The following is a 23,265-nucleotide window of genomic DNA, read 5'->3' as shown; positions in this document are numbered from 1 at the left end:
TTTTTCAAAATGCTGACATGCCGAGCTCAAAAGGTTTGCCATCACTGCTATAGATATTAGAAAATTATATGTGTGCTAAGCTAAAGTTGCCTGCAATTGTGTCTTCAGGATGCCTTTACTTACCTTTAGGTTAGAAAGTGAGCCTGCAGTGTTTCCCCATCTTCATGGCTCTGTTCGTCTTCACCCAAACACGTGCACTGTCCGCTGCTCACTTAGACACTGAACTGGAAGTCTAAGAATATAATAAGCAGCATGGGGAATAGTGTCAGATATTTGTAGGAAAAATAATTTCCAAAGAGGAATAATGCAGTTGCTGATGCCATGGGAGTTATTAAAAGTTGCTAAGCAACATGTGTGAATATTGGGATTTCCCCATCTATCATTCTGCTATTGCTTTCTATTCCACTGTGGTCTGAGAGCATACTTTGTGTGATTTGTGAAAGTGTGTTTTTTGGCCCAGAATGTGGTCCCTCTTAGTGAATGTTCCATGTGAGCTTGAGAAGAATGTGTATTTTACTGTTTTTGGAGAAAAGTAATTTATAAATATCAATTAGGTCCAGTTGATCATTGCTGCTGTTCAACGCAATGCATCCTTCCTGATTTTCTGCCTATTGGATCTGCCGATTACTGATTGAGGGGATCAAAGTCTCCAACTATAATAGTGATTTGTCTATTTCTCCTTGTATTTCTATCAGTTTCTGCCTTGCTTATTTTGACACTGTTCTTAAGTGCACACATATTAAGGATTATTATGTAATCTCGGAGAATTGACCCTTTTATTATTATCATTACAAAGACCCTCCGTTTATCTCTGATCATTTTCTATGTCTGCTTTATCTCAAATTAACATATCTACTCCAGCTTTCTTTTGGTTTTTCTTTCTCCATTTTGTTACTTTTAATCTCTGTGTATTTTTATATTTAGAGTGGGTTTCTTGTTCTATAACGAGACCCAACATATAGTTGGGTCTTTAACAAAAACCCCACTTTGTAGTCCCTGTCTTTTAATTGGTGTGTTTAGATTATTTGCATCATCAGGAGGCTTGAAAAGTCAACCAAGGGACTCTATTTCATCATTCTTTTATTTTGTCCTTAAAAATTCAGTTTAGAGAATAACCTTGAGAAGAACATTCAGAATTTAAGGGTAAGCTTTCTTAGCACCATAAATTCAATTTTCTACTAGATAAGTTGACACCAGAAGAAAAGGAACAGGGATTTGCTATCCTGAATGTTACTTTAGAAACATATCAGAATGATTTATCACCAGGGATTTTGACATAATTGAAATCCCTGAACTGTTATTGTGAAAAGTATAGAGATTTCCTGAATTTAGAAGAGGGGATTCTCTCCTTGAGACATAAATTACAGGAATTACATATATGTATGTAATTTAATTTCTGCAGCTATTTTGCAAAACAAATATGAAAATTAAATGTCAATCAATTTTAAATGACTAGTGTCCTTTTGGTAGATTTAGAGAACGAGGATGGGAGAGCATAAGTGACTTCCATAAATTGTCAGAATCAGCAACTTCTGGATCTGGGATTAGAACCTTGATCATCTGAATGGCATCAAATAGCAACTGTAAATTATCTGGCACAATACTTCATGAACTGCAGGCACTCGGTCAATGTGACTTTCTCTGTAAATGCATAAATGTGTATCAATGTTAGCAGCCACACTGTGAGGGTCCTGAAGTTTTCTGTGAGGGCACCTTCTTCTGCTCAGGAACTTGTCCTCAACGTTCCCTTCTCCCTTAAGCTTCTGGCTTTTTTTCTAGATCCGTACTGTTCAAATGACTATGAAACTTAAAAAATAACCTCTTTTAAAAGGGAATGTTTGGTATTTTAAAAGGGGACCAGCCTTAAACTAATAGATGAGTGTCAGATGGTAGAATCCCAGGCAGCAGCATAAAAATAAGGGAAAATTTGAAGGTTACGGACCTCCCTTATGCCTAGAATATATGGCACTTCCTGTTTCTTTGGATAGGAGTTAAGAGCAAGCAACCTCCTCAGGAACTTGTTGTTGTTGTTCTAATTTCTCTTCCTGGGAGCAACATTTCTAAGATTGGTTAGGATGCCCATCAGAGGAGCAGAAGAGAAAGGGAAGAATTTGGGTTAAGTTTATAGAAAGGCAGAAAGACTAGAGTAATGCATGAAGAAGAAACGCTATAAAAAAGTTCCTGTCACCTGGCTGAGTGTGATTTCCCAAGGCTCTTAAGGAAGACTGGACGGTACAAACATAGAGAAAATGCCGGCCGACTGTCTTCCCTCTCTCTTTCTCTATCTCTGCAGTTTGTTCTCGACTGTATTTTTTTAAGTTATTCTGCTTTGGATACAGTCTAATCAGGCACATGTAGCCCCTTTCAGTCTTCAAGTTGCTGTCTAATGAGACGGAGAGAATAAACTGCAAGTGTGTATTTGTGAGTAGAAGACACTTGAAACGAGGAGGTAAAAGGAGATTGGAGACAGTGTAACCTCTAAGAAACTCATTTCTAGCGCCTGTTGGAATCTGTTGCTTTGGACAGTAGAGAAGGCACTTTCTTTTTTTTTTTAAGTTAGGTTTTTTTTTTTGTTTTTAAATTTTGTTTTATTGCTTAAAGTATTACAAAGAGTATTACATATGTCTCTTTTTGAGAAGGCACTTTCAAAGTCCATGGTTAGCAGTGCATTTGGAGAGTTGGTTCTCTATAGCCCTGTCATCGAGGAATTACTTCCTCAAGTGTTTGTGAAGTAAGGATTTAAAAAATCCAAAATCCCCAGCTTTCCAAGCTAATCACTCTATGGCAGCGGTTCTCAACCTGTGGGTCGCGACCCCTTTGGGGGTCGAACGACCCTTTCACAGGGGTTGCCTAAGACCATCGGAAAACACATATATAATTACATATTGTTTTTGTGATTAATCACTATGCTTTCATTATGTTCAATTTGTAACAATGAAATTGGGGGTCACCACAACATGAGGAACTGTATTAAAGGGTCGCGGCATTAGGAAAGTTGAGAACCACTGCTCTATGGGGTGTAAAGGACACACCCTCCTCATTTAAATTTTCCAGAGGCAGATAATCCACAGTGGTCAGACCCTGAGATTCCCCAGGGTTGATTCAGTTCAGCATTTTCCTTTGTGGTCTGTGAGGGTCTGTAATACACAGCACAGGATAAACACTCGAACATCTTAAATTCTGCCCTCTTCACCTCCAAATAACCCATCCAAAGAGAGAGACTCATAATTATTGAGTTTCTATTATCTGCCGAGTGTATGCTGGGCATTTTGCATAGATTAACATATTAAATCCTCCAAATGACCCATTTACAGAGGATTTGTGAGTCACTAACATGCATAACTCAGAGGGACACTTTGTACCACAGTCCTCACCTCATGAGCCCACACCCTCTTCACACCACACCTTGCAACTTTTCCTTCAGGGGAAGGAGCACAAAGTATACAGCTTTTCCTAGAATATTTTGGTTTTGTTTTATTAAAAACTAGAGGCCTGTTGCACGAAGAGATTCATGCAATAGGCCTTCCTTTCCCCTGGCTGCTGGCACCGGTTTGCCTCTGGCACCCGGGGCCCAGGCCTTCGCTCTGGCCGAGTTCTGGCCGGAGCCAGCCCCGGAAATGTCAGGCTTCGCTGCTCTGCCGGCCCTGGGCCGTCAGGCTTTGCTCCACCGCTTGGAGCCTACGTATGCAAATTAACCTCCATCTTTGTTGGTGGTTAATTTGCATATCATGCTGATTAGCCAATGGGAGGCGTATCGAAGGTACGGTCAATTACCATGTTTGTCTATTATTAGATAGGATAGGACTAGAGGCCAGGTGCATGAAATTCATGCACTGGGTGGGGGGCCCTCAGCCCAGCCTGTGCCCTCTTGCAGTCTGGGACCCTTCACTCCTTACCACCCATCTGCCATGGAGGCGGGAGAGGCTCCTACCACCGCTGCTGTACTCACCAGCCAGCCGTGAGCCTGGCTTCTGGCTGAGCAGTGCTTCTCTGTGGGAGTGCACTGACCAATCGGGGGGGGGGGAACAGCTCCTGCATTGAGCATCTGACCCCTGGTGGTCAGTGCGCGTCATAGCTACCGGTCATTCTGCCAGTTCTGTTGTTCAGTCGATTTGCATATTAGGGTTTTATTATATAGGATGTACAGGTATGTAGCACTATTTAGGACAGGAGTGGAGAATATGTTTTCTATGGAGTAACCATATGTGTATAAAAATCAAGAGAGGATGGTAGACTTATAAAACATACCATTAATATTTTATATATAAATAGTAATTGAATCTAAATGGAAATAAAATTAATTTAGTATAATTTTTAATTTAACATAAATATAAACATTTTAATTCATTTCATTAACATAGTCTAACACATGTCACATGCATATTTTCCCTGATTAAACATCTGTCCTTTAACTTTTTTAATGTTTTGTTTGCCATAGAGAATTTAACACTATTATAGTCAGACCTGTTCTTTTCTTTAAAGTTTTGTTTTTAGCATTAAGTTTAGAAAGATCTTTTCTATTCCAAGGATTCATATATATCTGCCTGTATTTTTCTAATGATCATGTAAAGAACATGCAACTCTTCACTTATTTGCAACTCGCTTTGTTTTGTGCAGTGTATGTATATTTGGAAGGCATCCTAAAATAGTTTGAAACTAGAGAGAGTAAATATAAATAAGTGGAAAACTTTTTATCTCTGCTTAAAAACTTTATTTAAATATGTTCTAGAAAGAGTTTCTGGTAAAGTTGAGTTTATAAATATTTTATAAGATCACTTTATACTTTAACCAGATTAAGTTGGCTTCTAACTTCTAGGGGAGAGAGCTAAATTTCAGAGGTGGAAGATTTTGTGATGAGAGGGAGAAGGCTAATCTTCACAGAGTTTTTTGTTTTTTTTTGTGTGTGTGAAAACAATGGACTCGTGTTGTGAAACAGAGGTCTCTTTATCCTTTTATTTATGGTTATAAAGGAGGTGGAAGAAGCCTCAGGGGAGGCTCACTCCTGCATATCCAGTAGACCTATACTAATGGGAAAGTGAATGTGTTGGGCAGAGGACAGAGCCACGAAGAAATGAAAGAGGGATTCATTAGCTTCAATGTGCTAGACAACTCCAGCCGTGGAGGAGTAGAGACTTGGAGGTGACAGCCTGGGATAGATGCCCCTGAGATGATGACAAATAACAGTGAATGTGGGGCTGCAGGGGCTAATCCATTCAGGTAAAGAAACAAAGACATTATAGGAGCAGAGAGTTCAGGTGGAAGAGAGCAAGAGGAAGTTGCTCAGAGTGTGCTGATCAAAGCGGTGACCAAGCTGTGAAATGGTTTCAGGTGCTGAACTGGTAAAGGAATGACATGTTGAAATCAAGGAAATGCTGACTGAGTAGGTAGTGTAGGTGACTGTGATTGGGAAGAGAAGAGTGTTGATATGATACCATTGAACTACAATTTTCTAGGCCCCTACGTAGCTGAGCTAGAAATGGCAGCAAAGGCTAATGCCCTTCAGCATTTGCTTAGCAAATTATTGAGTAGCCCTCATGGGAGTCCAACACAGACATCTCGGAGAGAGTGTTTGGTGGAGTAGGCATCTTTTAAAAAAAAATTCACCTTGACTATGCATAGTGTATCTTTTTGGATTCTGCCTGATGCAAGTAATAAGAGTTCTGCACATGCACAGCTTCAGAGCTGTTTGCTGATGAATGTGGAAGGCAGCATTTGGGCAGAGCAAGGGCTCTGGAAAAGAAGACCTGGGTCTGCATGGGGGTTCTGTTCCTTACTTCCTGTGTGACCCTGGTAAGTCAGTGTTCCTTGTGGGGACCTTGTTTCCTCATTTGTAACAGAGATAGTGCTATGAGCATTGTAGACTACAATGAGTATTTAATCAAACAACTTTTGTGCTTGATACATATTAAGCACCCAATAAAAGGTGGTTGTTATAATACCAATGTGAGAATTTGCTACCCTGGAAAGATTTTTTTTTTTGGTGAAATTATTTCTTCCCCATTCTGACTATCCATGGTGGGGTCAGTAGACACATGACCATGAAGAATGAGTAGAGGAATCAGCAGGAAGGAACATACATTTTCAAATATGCACACAACATGTCCCCCTTGCCTAAGCCAGAGGTGGAGGTAGATGCTATGGATCATTTACCTCTCCAGTAGTTTGGAGAAATATGTTTTCAATCATCATGAACAGGAAAAGACTTTCTTCTTTTCCAACACCTTCCACAAGGCATCTTTGATTTCTTTGTTCCTCAAACTGTAGATGAGAGGATTCAGCATGGGGATCACCAGCGAATAGAACACAGACACCACCTTGTCCCTGCTAAGCGAGTAGCTGGAGCTGGGTCGCAGGTACATGAAAAGGGCCGTCCCAAACATCAGAGTCACCACCATCAGGTGCGAGGCACATGTGTTGAAGGCTTTCCTTCGGCCTTCCGCTGAGCGGATCTTCAAGACAGCAGCCACTATGTAACTGTAGGACAGAAGGAGGATGAGGAATGATGTCCCCCCAACAGTGACCACCACGAGGAAATTCACCAGTTGACTGAGGAAGGTGTCAGAGCAAGAGAGTGCCAAGACTGGTGGGAGGTCACAGAAAAAATGGTTGATGATATTGGGTCCACAAAACTGGAGGCGAAATATAGAGCTGGCCTGGATGAGGGAGCTCAGGAAGCCACCGATGTAGGCCCCAACTACCATGCGTGTACAGAGGCCCTGGGACATGATGGCAGTGTAGAGCAGGGGTCTGGAGATGGCTGCATATCGGTCGTATGCCATAGCGGTCAGGAGGAAGCACTCAGTTAGACCCAAGCCGACGAAGAAAAAGAACTGAGTAGCACAGCCCAAGAATGATATGGTCTTCCGCTCTTGGAAAAAGCCAATGAGCATCTTGGGGGCCACTGCAGAGGAGTAGCAGATGTCAATGAAGGACAAGTTGCTGAGGAAGAAGTACATGGGTGTGTGCAGACGGATGTCACTTCTGATCAGTAGGATAAGGGCCAGGTTCCAGGCCAGGGTCACAAGATAGATGCCCAGGAAGGTGACAAAGAGGAGGGCCTGGAGCTCCGGATGGTCCGCAAATCCCAGGAGGATGAATGTGGTCACGGATGAGCTGTTCCAGGCCTCAGTTGTGGACATGTTTCCCATGAATCACAAGGACAAGATGCAGACCTGGGACAATAATGATAATCCAAATTAAAGGTGATGTTAACAAATAATTACAAAATGCATGAGTGGGAGCCAGAGTATTATAGAGAGTTACAACTTTATGCAAAGATTCTCTTTCTTTCAGAGGGCAATGTAGTCATTGTTTTAACTATTTGCTTTTCCCCCCTTTTCTTGTTATTCCTTATCTGAGGATATTTTCCCATTCGTTCTTAGAGAGAGTGGAAGCGAGGAGAGAGACAGAGAGAAACATCAATGTGAGAGAGATACATTGACTGGTTGCTTCCCACATAAGCCCCATCCAGGGCTGGGGATCGAGCCTGCAACCAAGGTACATGCCCTTGACCAGAATTGAATCAGGGACCCTTCAGTCTGCAGGCCGATGCTCTATCCACTGAGCCAAATTGGCTAGGGCACTATTTGCTTTTTAATATAGTGTAGGTGGTTGATATGTGCTTAAACTTTGGATCCAGACTCCTGTGATCAATTCCTGCCTAGGCTTCTATTTCCTTATCTTTAAAATGGGCATCAGTACCTACTTCACATATTTGTGTTAACAATTAAACAAGGAAAGGTGTGTAAAATGCCTGACACATTGTAAGTCTTCAGTGAAAGTTGTTATTTGGACAGTTTTGTGTGTCCGCTGTGTCATGTCATGCCCTGAAACACCTCATATAACTTTTTTTTTGAATTTTAGTATTGGAATAGAGAAACCAGTGGAGGGACCAGGTTCAGCTACACAGTTGTGAAACAATCAGACATTCAAAATGTTTTTATTCTAAAGGATTAGGCCAGATTTCTGTAGAAATGCTCTTGTCAAATAATAACTCTGAATACAGTAATGCAGTTCCAGTTTCAAATTTGTCTTCAGTATAAGTTCTCTTAGCTACTTAATTGTTAAGAATATAGGCTCTAGCCTGGCTGGTGTGATTCAGTGTTTGAGCATCGACCTATGAACTAGGAGGTCATGGTTGAATTCCCAGGGCATATGCATATGCCCGTTGTGGGCTGGATACCCGGTGTGGAGTGTGCAGGAGGCAGCTGAACAATGATTCTCTCTCATCATTGATGTTTCTATCTCTCTCCCTCTCCTTTCCTCTCTGAAATCAATAAAAGTATGTATTTTTTAAAAAGCCATATAATCCATTAAAAAAAGAGAATGTGTACTCTAGATTTAGATTGCCAGGATTTAATTTCCAGCTTTATCATTTAATATATGAGTAATCTTGGACAGATCATTTGAAATCTCTATGACTCTCTATAATATTAGAGATAATGATAGCACTTACTTTGTTATTAGGATGTATGTATGTATGTGTGTGCGTGTGTATGTATCTGTCATATCCTTTAGAATATGCTTGGCCCATAGTAAGTATTCTCTGTGTTTGCTGTTAAAAATCTAAATTACTAAATCCTCAATAAAATTCTTAGAATTTTCAGTGTATGAAGCATCTTTTAGGATCAGGGACTTGATTCCACTCATCCATGTCTGTAAGAATTCCCACACTTCCTCACACATCCACACTAGGGCTCGATCACCACAGACCAGAAGATAATACCTGCTGTCAAATTTGGACAGTGAGAGGATGTGAAGCTATCACCATGCCACAGTTTGTGCAGAGATTCAGACATCACCCACACTAATCCCAGTCTTATCAGTAGGCTTTTAAGTTTTATCCCATGTTTAGAGGTTATACACCTGTTTGTGAAAGGTGTGTCGACTTTGTAGAATCAAGAGAGGATTCTTTCCCCTTGAAGAAGGAAAGGGACCTTCAGCAAAGTTTAGCACAATGTAGTGCAGATGTTGAGCCACGTGGAGAAATTGGAAGCTGAACGAAAACAGCTCTGCTGGAGTCCTCCCCCATTCTGCGTAGGGTCGTCCATTTAGCACGGTAGGGACCTGAGGTCCATGATGTGTTTCAAGATCATTTGTGGCACCTGTTCAGGTTAGCAGAGGGATAAGGTGATGGTTATAATTCTGGGTAGGTTTCAGGACAAAGCTGGTTCTAATCCGGGCCAGCTGTGGGTAACTCATTTAGCCTTTCTGAGTCTCTGGTTCTCCATTTGCAAAATGGAGATAACAGTGACTACTTACAGGGTTGTTTGAGGATTGCTTAAGATAATGTGTGAAAGGCTCATTGGTCTTTTTTTATTTTATTGATTTTTTTTAGAGAGAGAGAGAGGAAGGGAGAGGGATAGAGAGATAGAAACATCGACGAGAGAGATACATAATCTCGATCGGCTGCCTCCTGCGCACGCAGGGGATCAAGCCCGTAATTCAGCATGTGCCCTGACCAGGAATCAAACTGGTGGCCTCTTGGTTCCTGGATCAACGCTCAACAGCTGAGCTACACAGAAAAGGCTCATTGGTCTTGAATAGGATGCTTTCTTAATAAATTGGGAATGTGATTGCTCTCAGCAATGACTATTGAATGGAACCCAGCCTTATATGGGTGGGGGAGAGAATCTGATGTGCCACATAGGTTTGTAAGAAGTGCTCAAGGGTGAGACTGAAAAATTTAATGATCTGGGGGGTTGATGTATCAACTGAAAGTCTGCTTTGAGTGTTGCCATTAGGAGGGAGAAGTTTCATATTTAAGGATGAAATTTTGCATCTCCAGAAATAGAAAGTGAAGCTGGATAAATTGAAATGAGAGGAAAAGCATATCCAGTATTTTATCCCCACATGTAGATGCCTTGATTCTTATTCTAGAACATTAAATAGTATGTTAAGGGTTGTATGGACCATTTTATGTCATTGAATTCCTGAAGCTCATGAAGATGTGCTTGAGCGAGAAAGGAAAGCTCCTTCAACTTGCTGTAAACTTGGAGAAGCTCAGCTTAACCTGAGCCTGGACTCCCTGTGATCTTATAATGTAGTTGTAATCAACAGCACACCTATTTTACAGAGCTTCAGAAGGAGAGTTTGAGAGGCTCAGTGACTTCATTAGGTTTATAGATGCTGGAGCTGCACCTGTGTGAATAACTAGCCTTCAAGGTCATGGTGAAGATATAACAATACAGTAAAATGAAGCACTGGTAATTGCCAGGGGGAGGGGACTGCAAGGAGGTGGAGGAGGATATAGGGGGGATAAATGATGATGAAAGTGGATTACAAAGTAATAAAAATTAAGTTAAATTAAGCACCTAGCACAGTCCTTTGCATATAGAAGAACACACAGAGATTGGTGAGAACCTGTATAGCTGGTTTATGAGTCAGCTCATTTTTTACCAAATATCTCCAAGAAAGTGTAGAATTTTATAACCAAATCTGCTTAGTCTGAGCTTAATAGATACAGTTAGTGATGGGAAAAAAGGAATAATGACAGAGAGAACCTTAACCAAACTCTGGAGTTGGTGTGGGTTGTCTGTCCCCATCATTCCTGATCTGGGCTCTGCTCTTCATTTCATGATGCCTCCTCCACTCACCCTTGCAGGAGCCCATGCCCGAAAGGTCTTTCTTATTCTTCCAGCTTTGTCTTTCATCCAAATGTACAAATGATTGGTGAAACTGAAAGAGTCCCTTTCCACAGAAGGTGAGAATTCAAAAGATACCAAGACTTGAACCCAAGACTTAAGATTCAGATGTTAAAATTCAAGCCATCAGTTAGAAAAGGGAGGGTTTTAGAGGTCTCTGCTGTATCTGGACAACATGCCCTGATTATAGCCCTTCCAAATTGCTTTTTGAGATTGTTTGCTAATAACTTGGGCTGTGTTCAAAGGCATAGCAGTTTCTTTACAAATTTAATTTCCTCTTTATTATCTTCCTCATTGCAAAGGATCAAACATGGTTTAGGAAGCCCATGAAAGGAGCATATTAAGGTAAGATTGGGCTGAATTTGGGGCAACACAGATAGAACAGAGGTCTGTGGTGAAAAACTGAAATCCAAAGCACTCCTTAGTTATTAATATGGATTCATGGATCTAGGGTGTTCTATGAGGTGAGATGAATGCAGCATGAAGACAAAAAGTAAAAGCTGAATGATTGCACTCACCTTCTCTCCCTCTTGTTCTGTCTGTTCTTGAGCTGATACCTGTCTTAAGTTCTGCTTTGGAAGGATATTAATCCGGCTTCAGTAACTGCTTTCAGTACCCAAAATGCGAATATGTTCTGAGAGCAAGCTTGAGGCTGGTTTGTTCATCAACTATAAAAATATTTGCTTGGTGCATAGAATATGTGCTTGTGAGCAGAAGAGTGGAGGAAGAAGGTATGCAGAGAGAAGAGGAGGGATATAATCTTTAAGAAGGTCTTTTGGTATCTGCTAATAATATCTGAATTTGGGGTCATTTTGGAGGTGTTTCAAAGTTTTTTTTCTCTCTCTCCTTGGAGACGTTTTATTACTTTTGCCGTTGAGGGTCTCCTGTGAAAGAAAAGGGAATGTATCATCCAGACTTTAAAGATTTGTAGTTAATTGATCTCTGGGGTAGTGTGGGGGAGCACATGCTTTTTTAAATGCTCCAAGGACAATGCTTATTAAACTCTATCTCAATGGCTGGCTAATCAAGCTCTCTTCTGGTATACATGATGAACAAAATCAGTATAACAGCGATAGGACAAGATGACTTCTAATCTGCAGAAGGAAGCAAGATTGCATAAAAATACCCTTTCCCATTCCTTCATAGAACCTCTCTGATCTGAAGTATGTTAAATGAGTGCAAACTTAACCTTTTAAAGCTCCTACTACATGCTAAACACTGTAGTAGGTGCTTTATGTGTGATAACTCAGAAAAATCCATCGACAACGCCTTCCCCCCTACACACACACTGCAGAGGAGGAAACAAATTCAGGGAAGCTAAATAAGTTGCTCACAATTTTATAGGTAGTAAGAGATTGATCCAATGTTTGAATCCATGACAATATGACACCAAACTCTGTAGATGAATGCATGGTATATGCATTTATTTGTATCTCCATTGCATATAAATGTGTTGATATGGTCAATCATACCCCTCAATTCATAAATCACCCATTCTCTTTCCATGGTAACCTACTATCTCCCTCCAGGAGAGAGACATTAGATATGAGACATTTTCCCATAAATTAAAAATGACAACAACAAATTACTCTGGAATAGCATGATGTAGAACACAGATGTAGGACTATTAGTCTATGGAGGACCACATACAAATAAAAAATAATTTGGGGCCAGACACACAACAGAAAGGAAGCCACTATATGAGTTTGGAGATGGAGGTTAAAAAAATTAAAAGGTTTGACTCACTCGTTTCTTAAATGGGAATATCAAACTTTAATGAGAACTCAAATGAGAACATTTTAGTGGACTCAAATGAAGCTGATAATCTTGAACTCCCAAATGACCCTGAGTACTTCTAGTCATGAGAATGGCACCTCTTAACCTGTTTGAAGAAACTAGCTTTTCCTTGCTCATTGACTACTTCTTACCTTCATGTGAAGCAATTGCCTTGCAAGAGGATGCCTGTTTACCTTCAGACCCACCAAACCATCCTTCATTGCTCCCAGACCATAATTAGACTGAACTATCAGGAGGCTCCAGGGGGCACAAGTACAAAGAATGACATTGGTGAAGGGAAATTATTCATGTAGAGCTTGAAAGATATTACTGAATTAATTTGAGAAAATCCTGGGGGAATTTATTTATTTACTTATTTATTTCTGGGGGAATCCTATATAATAAAAGGCTAATATGCAAATAGATCAAACTGCGGAACAACTGAACAACTGGTCGCTATGGCATGCGCTGACCACCAGGGGGCGCACGTAGAACACAGCAGGTGTTGGCAGAAGGCAGCAGAGCGCAGAACATGGCAGGGTTGGCCATGGCAGGATGGTGGAGCAGGTGAGCGGGGGGGCGCCAGGCCAAGATGGAGTGCTGGTCGCTGTCATCAGGGTGCCTCTGGTGGTTACTGGAAATTCTTTGCTCCCACGCACCACAGTCTCACCTGGCGCTCACACCTGTTGCTAGCACCAGCTCTGCTCACACCTGCTGCTGGTGCTTGGAGCCGCTGCTTGCACCCACTGCCGGTGCCTGGCACTGCCAGAAGATGTGAGTGGCGGCTGGTGCCATCAGTGTGTGGGAGCAGCAGCGGGGCTGCCAGCAGACATGGGACCAGAGGCCATGGCAGGAGGGCTGGGCGGGGGTGCGGAGGATGGGCTAAGACCCGGCCCTGTGCCCACCGCAGCTCCGCAGCCCACAGTTCCTTTCAAGGTGCACGAATTCCTGCACTGGGCCCCTAGTATATTTATAATGGATTCTAAAAATATTAGCAAGATTGAGATATGGTAGCATTAGATTGGGTAAAATTTATTTGTATACTCTGGATTTTGGATTTATTGTCTCAAATTGATCATTAGGGAGTGACTGTAACACTTTGTTTATAAGATTAAACAATAGCCTGCATTCAATGGGATGAGATGACAAATCTTTCCTGGCTTAATTAAGAGGAAAGAATCCAAAGTCTTAGGGAAATGGAGTGCTAAAGTAGGTTTATCATGTCTGATCTGCATACCTAGAGGGCTCAGAGAGAAGTGCCTTCATTAAGGCACCGTGGAGCAACTGAGAGAGGTGAACCACCATCTTTGAAAAGCGGCATCGTAAGATGACTGGGAAAGATGCTGTCATTGAGACCTTATCTTGATTTCATTGTGAAGGCAAGTGGCAGTGCTAAGCCTTCAGAGATTAGGTGGACAAAATTAATGTATGGAGCAGCAGGGTTTATACTGTCTGAATCTGGCTTTTCATACTTATCATGCATTTGTGATGCACCCATATTATTGTGTGCATAAGCAGTCCATTCATTTTTATTGCCGAGTAGTATTCCATTGTATGACTAGAACACAAGCTGTTTAATCATTATACAATGGAGGGACGTTTGGTGGTGTGTTTTCTTTTTAGTTATATGTCATAATTTTTTAAGATAAACTTTTTATTTTGAAAAAGCTGTCGATTTGTTTAAAAAAATGGTACCATGAATGTGAACTTGTGACTTAACTGTTCTCAATTACATGACCCTTATCTAAATTTACCAGTTTCAAAATGCTCAGTAAGTTGCCTATTATCTTGGTCTAGTTTCTCTCCCAGAATTGAATTTCATGATAGTATTGAGTTCAGGTACTTTAAGAGCACATGGTACAGTGCTCAGAGCATGGTGAGAATATAATGTATTTGAGGATGATGAATGATTATGACAATGCTGGATTCTCATGGGAATTTTAGTCCCAAAAGGTCACCTCTTAAAACTAACCCTACAATTTAGGCATACTTCCACCAGGTGGCTGCACTGGGGGGGGGGGGGGGGGGGGGGGCGTGTCTAAACCAGTAAGCATCTGTGCAGATAATGGTTTGTTAATACAGTTATCTCAGCTGTTTGAGTCCTTAGAGGTCTTCTACTTGAGTTCTTTTGTATAAAAGTGAAAATCTGAGAGATTAAGAGACTAATCTCCCACAGTAGAATGGGAAATGGAACTCAGGTTCTGTGACTTCTAGCTTAGTGAATACTTATCTGCCTATATGTCCTTTTACAATTATTAATCTCATCACTGTTATTTTGCAGGCATGTGGCCTTATGCAAGTTACTTACAAGCTCCATTTTCCTCATCTGTAAAATGAGGCTAATAATTGTATCTGCTCATAAAATTCATACTATTAAGTGAGAATATACATGAAAAGGGCGTATAAAGCTTATTGCCTGGTATATAGTAGTGCTTAATATATGTTAGCTCATATTTTTAGTCAATTAGGCAATATTATTAATCAATTTAAAAATATTTTTATTGATTTAAGAGAGGAAGGGAGAGGGAGAGATAGAAACATCAATGATGAGAGAGAATCATTGATTGGCTGCCTCCTGCAGGCCCCCCACTGGGGATCAAGCTGCAACTCCAGCATGTTGATTGGAACCAAACCTGGGACCCTTCAGTCTGCAGGCCGATGCTCTATCCACTGAGCCAAACCAGCTAGGGCTTATTAGTAAACTAGAGACCTGATGCACGAAATTCATGCAAGGGGCTTGGCCCCTGATGTGGAGGTGGCTGCCTCTGCCTTGGCCCCTGCAACCGTAGCTTCATCTGGAAGGTTGTCCAGTCTAATTAGCATATTATGCCTTTATTATTATAGATTTTATATAAATCAAGAGAAATCCAGATAAATGTGCTAAAGAGAGACAATTTAAGGAGTTTTTGGAATGTCTATTCAAATTGAGACATAATAGTCTCAGTAAAAACCATGCCTGTACCTTTCACCTGTGCTACTTCCTCTGCATATAGGAAGCATTCCTTAGGGGAATAGAGAGAACTCAAGTTCAAAGAGGTGGTGTCACATGGACATGATACAATTTTGCCCACTCTATCAGCTACCTGGACAACTTCTTCTTTTCCTTCTCCTTATTAATTATTCTGTAACTAGGGGCCCAGTGCACGAATTCGTGCACCTTGAAAGGAACTGTGGGCTGTGAGGCTGTGGTGGGCACAGGGGTGGGTCTCCGCTCATCCTCCATGCCCCTGTCCAGCCCTCCCGCTGTGGCCCACTGTCCCCTGTCTGCCAGCAGCCCCACTCTCACAGCCGCAGCTCCCATGTGCTTATGGCACCAGCCCCACTTGCACCCGCTGACAGCATGGAGCGATTGGGGCTGGTGCCAGCAGCAGGTGCAAGCAGGGCTGTTGCCGGCAGCAGGTCCGAGAGGCGGCTGTCGGCCCGATTGCCCCTCAGGAGCAAGGGGAGGTGGAGAAGCCCTGAGGGATGATCGGGGCTGGCAGCTGCCACTCACACCTGCTGATGGTGCTGAGTGATGGGGGCCGGCACCAGGCACTGGCAGCAGGTGCGAGCGGGGCCAGTGCCAGCAGCAGGTGTGAGCACCGGGTGGGACCGCAGTATGCGGGAGCAAAGAATTTTCAGTAACCACCAAAGGCTTGCCCTGATGACAGTGACCGGTGCCCCGCCTTGGTCTGGCGCCCCCGCTCACTTGCTCCACCATCCTGCTGTGGCTGATGCCCACCATGTTCCGCACTCTGCTGCCTGCTGCCGACACCCACTATGTTCTGCGTGTGCTCCCTGGTGGTCAGTGCATGTCATAGTGACTGGTTGTTTGGTTGTTTGTTTGTTCGGTTGTTCTGTCATTCGGTCTATTTGCATATTAGGGTTTTATATATATAGATAGTCATTTTTTTCCCTTCCACTTTTCTTTATTCATACTCCAGTTCATTGAACTCCTGTCCTTCAATTTACATTTGGTAGTTAATTTTAAATCTTCTTATTGCCCAAAGTCATTGGAACAAAAGAAATTTTTATAAAGATTTTATGTTCAGCCCTAACTGGTTTGGCTCAGTGGATAGAGCATTGGTCATTTGCAATGACCAATGCTCTATCCACTGAGCCAAACCGGTTAAAGCTGAACATAAGATCTTTATAAAAATTTCTTTTGTTTGGTCACATACATGTTTGCCAGTAATAGAATTATTTTCTTTGCACTGAGAAGATGTAAGATACTACTCATTCATAAGAAAAGATAAAATACTGCCATTTGTGACAACATGAATGAACCTTGAGAATATTATGCTAAGTGAAATAAGTCAGAAAAAGCTAAGAACCATATTATTTCACTTATATGTAGTATATAAAATTGAAACTCATAGATACAGACAACAGTATGGTGGTTTCCAGAAGGAAGGAGGTGGATAGTAAGGGGTAAAGGGCCAAATACTGTATATGGTAACAGAAGATGATTTCACATTGGGTGGTGGGCACACAATGTAATATACAGATCATGTATTATAGCAACCTATACTAGGAACTTATATAACTAATGTCATCCCAATAAATTTAATGAAAAAAATAGAATAAAAGAAGATATAATTTATTTTTGCAATTTGCCCAACTATCAAGGAAAAAGTAACACTCAATAATAATTAAATCTAATGCACAATATGGGGATTGGTTATGAGGCAAACATGATCTAATGTTTACATAAAACCGCCCAAATAAATGCATTTATTATGAGGTATAAAAACAGATATGCATTTAAACAGAATATTTTTGGCACTAGAAGAATCGGGTATTTTATAGTTATTTGAAGCAGGACAGGGTACAGCTGTCTCCAGGCGGGGCTAGCTAGCTAGAGATGAATTCACTTTAGTCAACTTACCACAATCCAGGGTGTGGTGCTCATCTTTGCAGTCTCTGAAAACCTTTTCCAGATGGCTGAAGTTTACCAAGCTCAGAATAGCTAGTTTCATAAGCCAGGATGCCATTTTTAGTTTTCAGTGAAGAACAAAGCTGCCAAGCTTGTACTTGTGCCCATGGCACAAGTCTCTGTCTTGTTGAGGAAACCACATGGAAAAGAAATTACAATTGAAAGTCTATTTGGAGAGAAAGGAATCAAAGCAGAGTAGATAATATGTGTCAGAGCCTGATGTGGTCAGTCGCAGGGTTCATACAGCTTGAGGGCCTAGGCCAGGTACTACCATTTTTTCTCCCAAGGCATTCATTGTCTTTTAAGTGAACATCTTCCTCTCTAATCACTGTATTACTTGCAGATTGATTAATTGAAAGATTTTCCTTCTTTCAGTCTAAAAATATTTTGTCTCCAAAATGCCTCTTTACACATTTCATTTATCTATTATGCTCTGATTTTGTAGTTTAATTTTTAGAGTTCATAAAAATCTAGTTCTTGTCCATATGTACTGTTAGCAGAGGGAAGCGGGCCCCATCTCTATTTTTTGCTAGTTGGGGAGGATTTCTTGCAATATCCTGAGAAAAGTAATTTTCTGAGATTTGCATAGGAGAATGAGTGATTTTTATGTCTGTGGAATTACACCTCTGGGTTTCCAAAGTCCCATTTGCCTTTGGCCAGTCATAGAAGAAATGTAGCTGGGGCCTTGGCAGAGGTAAAATCAGAGCCAGTGTCCAGAGTTTCCATTCCATATTGGAGCAGGGTCCAGTACAGCATCAGCCTAGCTGTAGTCCATCAGTCCATTGTGGACCACATGAGTGAATGCAAGGAAGCCAAGAGTCACAAGAGTCACAAGCTAAGTGTGCCAAGAGCAAAGAGAGAGAGAGAGCGAGAGCGAGAGCGAGCGAGAGAGAGAGAGAGAGAGAGAGAGAACTCCTGGAGGTTATGTATTCCCAAAGTTTCACGCACTTGCAGTGGTGATTCCCATCTGGTCAACCATCTCTGTCCCCAATTGTGATTGACAGATAAGTGCCTTCCCTGTGTCTCCTCAGCTTTACTGGGCATGCATCTATCTTATCTTGTTCAGACCCCTTCCCCCAGTGTTTTTCGGGGAATAGGCTGGTGGGTCCTGGGGAGTGTAAAGTTGCAGCTTTCTGGTGGAGCTGCCCAAATGACATACCTATAATATCTAGCCGTCCCTTTGCTCCTTTCCTATTATTAATAACTAGCTAATTACAACAGTGTCAGTACCACCCACATTCACCTAATTTTTGGGTAGGTACATATGATTACACACACACACACACACACACACACACACACACACACACACACTCATTCACATACTCATGACTGGTACATTAAATGGGCTCTGATAAGATTTAAAGCTTTTTTTCTAAAGATTAATAATCTCATGTTTCTAGTCTTATTGCTAGACAAACCTAGAACTTGCCCATTCTGCTATCATTCACACAAATGAGGAAACACTCGTGTTTCGAGTTCCTACGCCCAGATACCTGGTTTGAATTTTTCTGAACTACAATTGAACAGGAAGAGCTTGACCGTTTTGCATGTATCCCCACATTCTCCTATCATCTTGATCTACTACTACCTTCCCTGAACATCTAAACAGCTGGGGAAAATAACCAGTTTGTATGTGACCTTTGTGCTTTTATTTCATACTCACTCTTCCCATGCTTCTCTCTCCCCTTCTAATGCTGACAGCCTGTGTGCAATACAGGTTATGGGTCTGGCAGAGATGAGAGGCCTATCTTTCCCACAAGTAAAGACATTGCCATAGCAGGCTCTTGCAATCATGGCTTGGAACAGTTATAAACTGGGTGTGGCAGCATCTCTCTTTAGTGTTGGTAGACTAGATGGTGGGCACCAGTTGGAATATAGACAAAACACATACTTTGGTACAACCACACTCTAGAAATAAACAGGCATTGGGACCCAGAGAGACCTTATGGAAGAACAGAGGTTTCATCTCTGTCTCAAAGCAAAGGTCTTCTGAAATAGAGCCACGATATCAGATGGATTTCAAAGTCAACATGTCCTTTCCATGTAGTGTCTAGGGAAAGAAAAGCCAGACTCAGAGGACCAAAGGCTTAATCTCCTACAGTGGCAGGTTACAAAACAAAAATTGCTTCTCTTTTTGTATATTTGGAGAAAGAAGATAGCAAAATGGGGTAGGGGGAGGTGGAAAGGTTCCTTCTTAATGTGTGTTTGGGGAGATTGAATATAGTGTTTACTTTTTCAGAGTTTCATACACACTTTGCCCTATTCTCCCTGTTTTCCTCCTTGTCTTTCTACCTTTTTCATATAATCATTTTCTCCTTCTCTCATTCTCCATTTCCCACTCTTTTAATCATTCAAACCAAGTAGTCCCATCTAAAAGTAAACAAACAGCTTAAGTGCCCATGAGCAGATGAGTGGATTAGAAAACTGTGGTACATATACACAATGGAATACTACGCTGCTGTAAAAAGGAAGGAACTCCTACCATTTGCAACAGCATGGATGGACCTGGAGAGCATTATGCTAAGCTAAGTAAGTCAGTCAGAGAAAGATAAATATCACGTGATCTCACTCATTTGTGGAATATAATGAACAACATAAACTGATGAACAAAAACAGATCCAGAGACAGGGAAGCATCGATCAGACCGCAATGCTCACAGGGAAGGCAGGGGAGAGTGGGGCAAAGAGGGAGAGATCAACCAAAGGACTTGTAGGTATGCATACAAGCATAACCAATGGACACAGACACTAGGGTGGTGAGGACACTAGCTGGTTTGGCTCGGTGGATAGAGTGTCAGCCTGAGCACTGAAGTTTCCTGGGTTCGATTCCGGTCAAGGGCGCATGCTTAAGTTGCAGGCTCGATCCTCAGTAGGGGGTGTGCAGGAGGCAGCCGATCAATGATTCTCTCTCATCATTGATGTTTCTATTTCTCTCTCCCTCTACCTTCCTCTCTGAAATCAATAAAAATATATTCCTTTTTTAAAAAAGAAAAAAGAACGATATGAGAAAAAGCTGACCGAAGAGAGCCAAGATAAGCTTCATCCAAAACAAAAGAAGAAAGCTGAGGAGTCCTTGATAAATAACAGGCAACTAAACATAAGGTTTAATTAGAAATGATAGCATCTGAACTGGGTGAAAAAAGCAATGTGGCAAAAAAAAGGTGCTCTGAGATTAACACCAGCTTCCCTAGTTTCACATAGTTCTCTGTGTACAGTGGAGTTTGCTGCAGCAAGTTCTCTCGGGCAGCATCTGTGGACACAAGCTTTGCAGTGGTCACTATCTAAAGGCTGAAATGTCCTTTCCCCTAAGGTACACATAAAATGTACTGCAAAACATTTTAATGCTTCCAGAAGGGACATGGCAAAGTGGGCATGAAATTAGCAGGGACAAAAATTCCATGACAACCATGACTCCAGCCCGGTTTCCTGCTTGAGCAGGGTTTGGGGCAGCATTTTGAAGTATACAGGACTATACATTAGCTTCCCTGCCTATGCAAGGTGGGAAAACAGCCTTCAAGGCTGGCAGGGCTCATAGTTGGGATCTCAAACCAGGCAAAGCGGTGCACCAAGCTCCCTGGACAGACAGGACCACTGGTCAGCTCTGTAGAAGGTCAAAGTCACTGGCTGGTCTTTTGGCTCAAGTGCTGCTGAGCTATGCAGGTGCTCTGGCCAGGTTTCCTGGTCGGATGAGCCAGGGGATACACTCAGCAATAGGTGGGGCTATGAATTAGCTTCCTTGCCTGGGAAGACTGTGTTGGGGGCCCATAGGTGGTGTATTATAGTAAGAATATGCAGATTTTGACTTGCTGAATGAAGAGGCAGAATTCATCCACATGGGGTTGACAGGTATCTCATTCAGTATCCAAGCTCTCACTTTGGAAAGGTAAGAACCTCTAGGTTGTTTTGATTAAAGGCACAGTTTCAATATACTCACATAAAGAAAGTAAATTACCAGACGTTTCATTGACAGATGCTGGAAATTGGAAGTAGGGGTGCAACGAGCCAGGGGTTGGGTAGTTCTCCATCCCAGATCATGAGTGAGCAGGAGATAGAGAATCTTCCATCCAGGACAGTGAAACATTTCCCTTGTTTCCAGTGCTCATTGGAGGAAAAAAATGGCACATTTGAGAACTGTAATGTTATTATTTCACCTGAGTCAGCAATGCATTCTCTTGTCTCTTTCTGATTTTAGGAACAAGCCAATGATTTATGGAAGAAATATTACAGAGATCAACCATTTAATTCTCTTGGGATTCTCAGAATTTCCAGAATCATAGCAGGGCTGTATGTTGTATTCCTGTTGATCTACATTATGACTCTGACTTGGAACCTGAGCCGCATCATCTTAATAAGAATCACTTCCCACCTCCAAATGCCCATATACTTCTTCCTTAGTAATCTGTCTTCATAGATATCTGCTATGTGACTTCCACAGCCCCTAAGATGCTGTCGAACTTCTTCCAGGAGCAGCAAACAATAATCTTTGTGGGCTGTGCTGTTCAGTACTTTGTCTTTTCAACCATAGAAGTGAGTGAGTCTTGTGTCATGACAGCCATGGCTTATGACGGATATGCTGCCATTTCTAACCTACTTCTCTGTTCATCAATCATGTTGCCTAACCTCTATGTTTCAATTGTGCTTGGGTCCTATTTGGCTGGACTTTCTGTTTCTATATCCCAATTGTGTGCCATACTTCAGCTCCACTTCTGTGGGCCTAATGTCATCCACCACTTCTTTGGTGACATATTTCAACTGGTAGTCCTGTCCTGCACTGACACTTTCTTTGTCCAACTCATGATGGCTATATTGACACTGATCTTTGGAATAATACATGCCCTAGTTATCATGACATCCTATGTCTATATTGTCTGCTCCATCATGAAGATCACTTTAGCTAAAGACAGGTCCAAGGCTTTCACCACCTGTGCTTTTTATACCTCAAGTATGTTTGCCTACTTGAGTTCCAGCTCTGCTGTTTCCTCCAGGTTCAACAGATTTGCATTGGTCTTCTACGTGTGGTGATTCCCACACTGAATCCCTTGATTTACATCTGAGGAACAAGGAAATCAAAGATTCCTTGAAGAGGTTGTAAAAGAAGAGAGGGTATTACTGAGGTCAATAGTCCTGAGATTTTTGACAGATTTGTCTCATCAGAATCACCTTAATCCACAATAATATGCACATTAATGGAGTATAATAAAATTCATACCAGCTTTTAACAAAGAAGGCTTAATTAGGCACAGATAACATGCCCAAATGGAACCACAGCTGACTCGAGGCTAGACAAACACAGTATCATTAAGTCCTGGGGATTCATTACTTTCCCCCTACATGAGCAGTTACCTTACCATTTATTAATCTACCTGCAAATATATGTGAAACATCAAGATTTAGATACTTGTTGCTTCTTTTTTGACTCTAAGATTGATCTCTGTTCCATCTCAGGCCTCTGAGCTTAAAGGAGAGATACCCAGCAGAGGCCCCCAGGGATGTAGAAACCTTGTCTTCCAAGTATTCTGATGCAGCATAGTCCAGCCACGGTGGGATCAATGTTTGTTCTGCTTCTGACCATAATGGAAATGAATAGAGAGAGGGGATATGTTTTTGTACAGAAACAAATCTGTACAATTGACCAGTTGTGCCTCCTGGAAAATCGTGGCTGAGATAATTAATATTTCTCTACAGCATCATTTAGTGCTAATAATCCAATATATATTTTGGTCACATCTTAGTCTCAACCAGCTATAGTCTAAGAAGGAGGAGGTGATTTGAATCATAAAGAGGAATGCAATGAAGTATGTGGTTCCTTCAGTTCCATTTACTTGAGTCCAATGATATAATTTCTTGCATCTAGTGTCCAGTGCCGATTTCTAATGGGGGAGTTATATTCAAAATCCATGTCACAGCCAATAGCAATTTCTGATACTGT

At 41.6% G+C, this 23,265-nt stretch overlaps 1 protein-coding gene and 1 pseudogene across 1 annotated transcript; one reads left to right on the top strand and one right to left on the bottom strand.

Annotated features, from left to right (window-relative positions):
- Nucleotides 1–6,116: 6,116 nt before the first annotated feature.
- On the bottom strand, nt 6,117–7,158 carry LOC102262647 (olfactory receptor 5A1). The gene has a single exon (XM_005861195.2). The coding sequence runs from the start codon at nt 7,146–7,148 to the stop codon at nt 6,186–6,188; it is 963 nt and encodes a 320-aa protein (XP_005861257.2). The 5' UTR covers nt 7,149–7,158; the 3' UTR covers nt 6,117–6,185.
- A 14,380-nt stretch (nt 7,159–21,538) lies between these two features.
- Nucleotides 21,539–22,449, top strand: LOC106725222 (annotated as a pseudogene).
- The last annotated feature ends 816 nt before the right edge of the window (nt 22,450–23,265 follow it).

The sequence above is a fragment of the Myotis brandtii genome, unplaced genomic scaffold (assembly GCF_000412655.1).
Source record: "Myotis brandtii unplaced genomic scaffold, ASM41265v1 scaffold14552, whole genome shotgun sequence".
NCBI lineage: Eukaryota > Metazoa > Chordata > Mammalia > Chiroptera > Vespertilionidae > Myotis > Myotis brandtii.
This window is presented reverse-complemented; position numbering and strand designations above follow the sequence as displayed.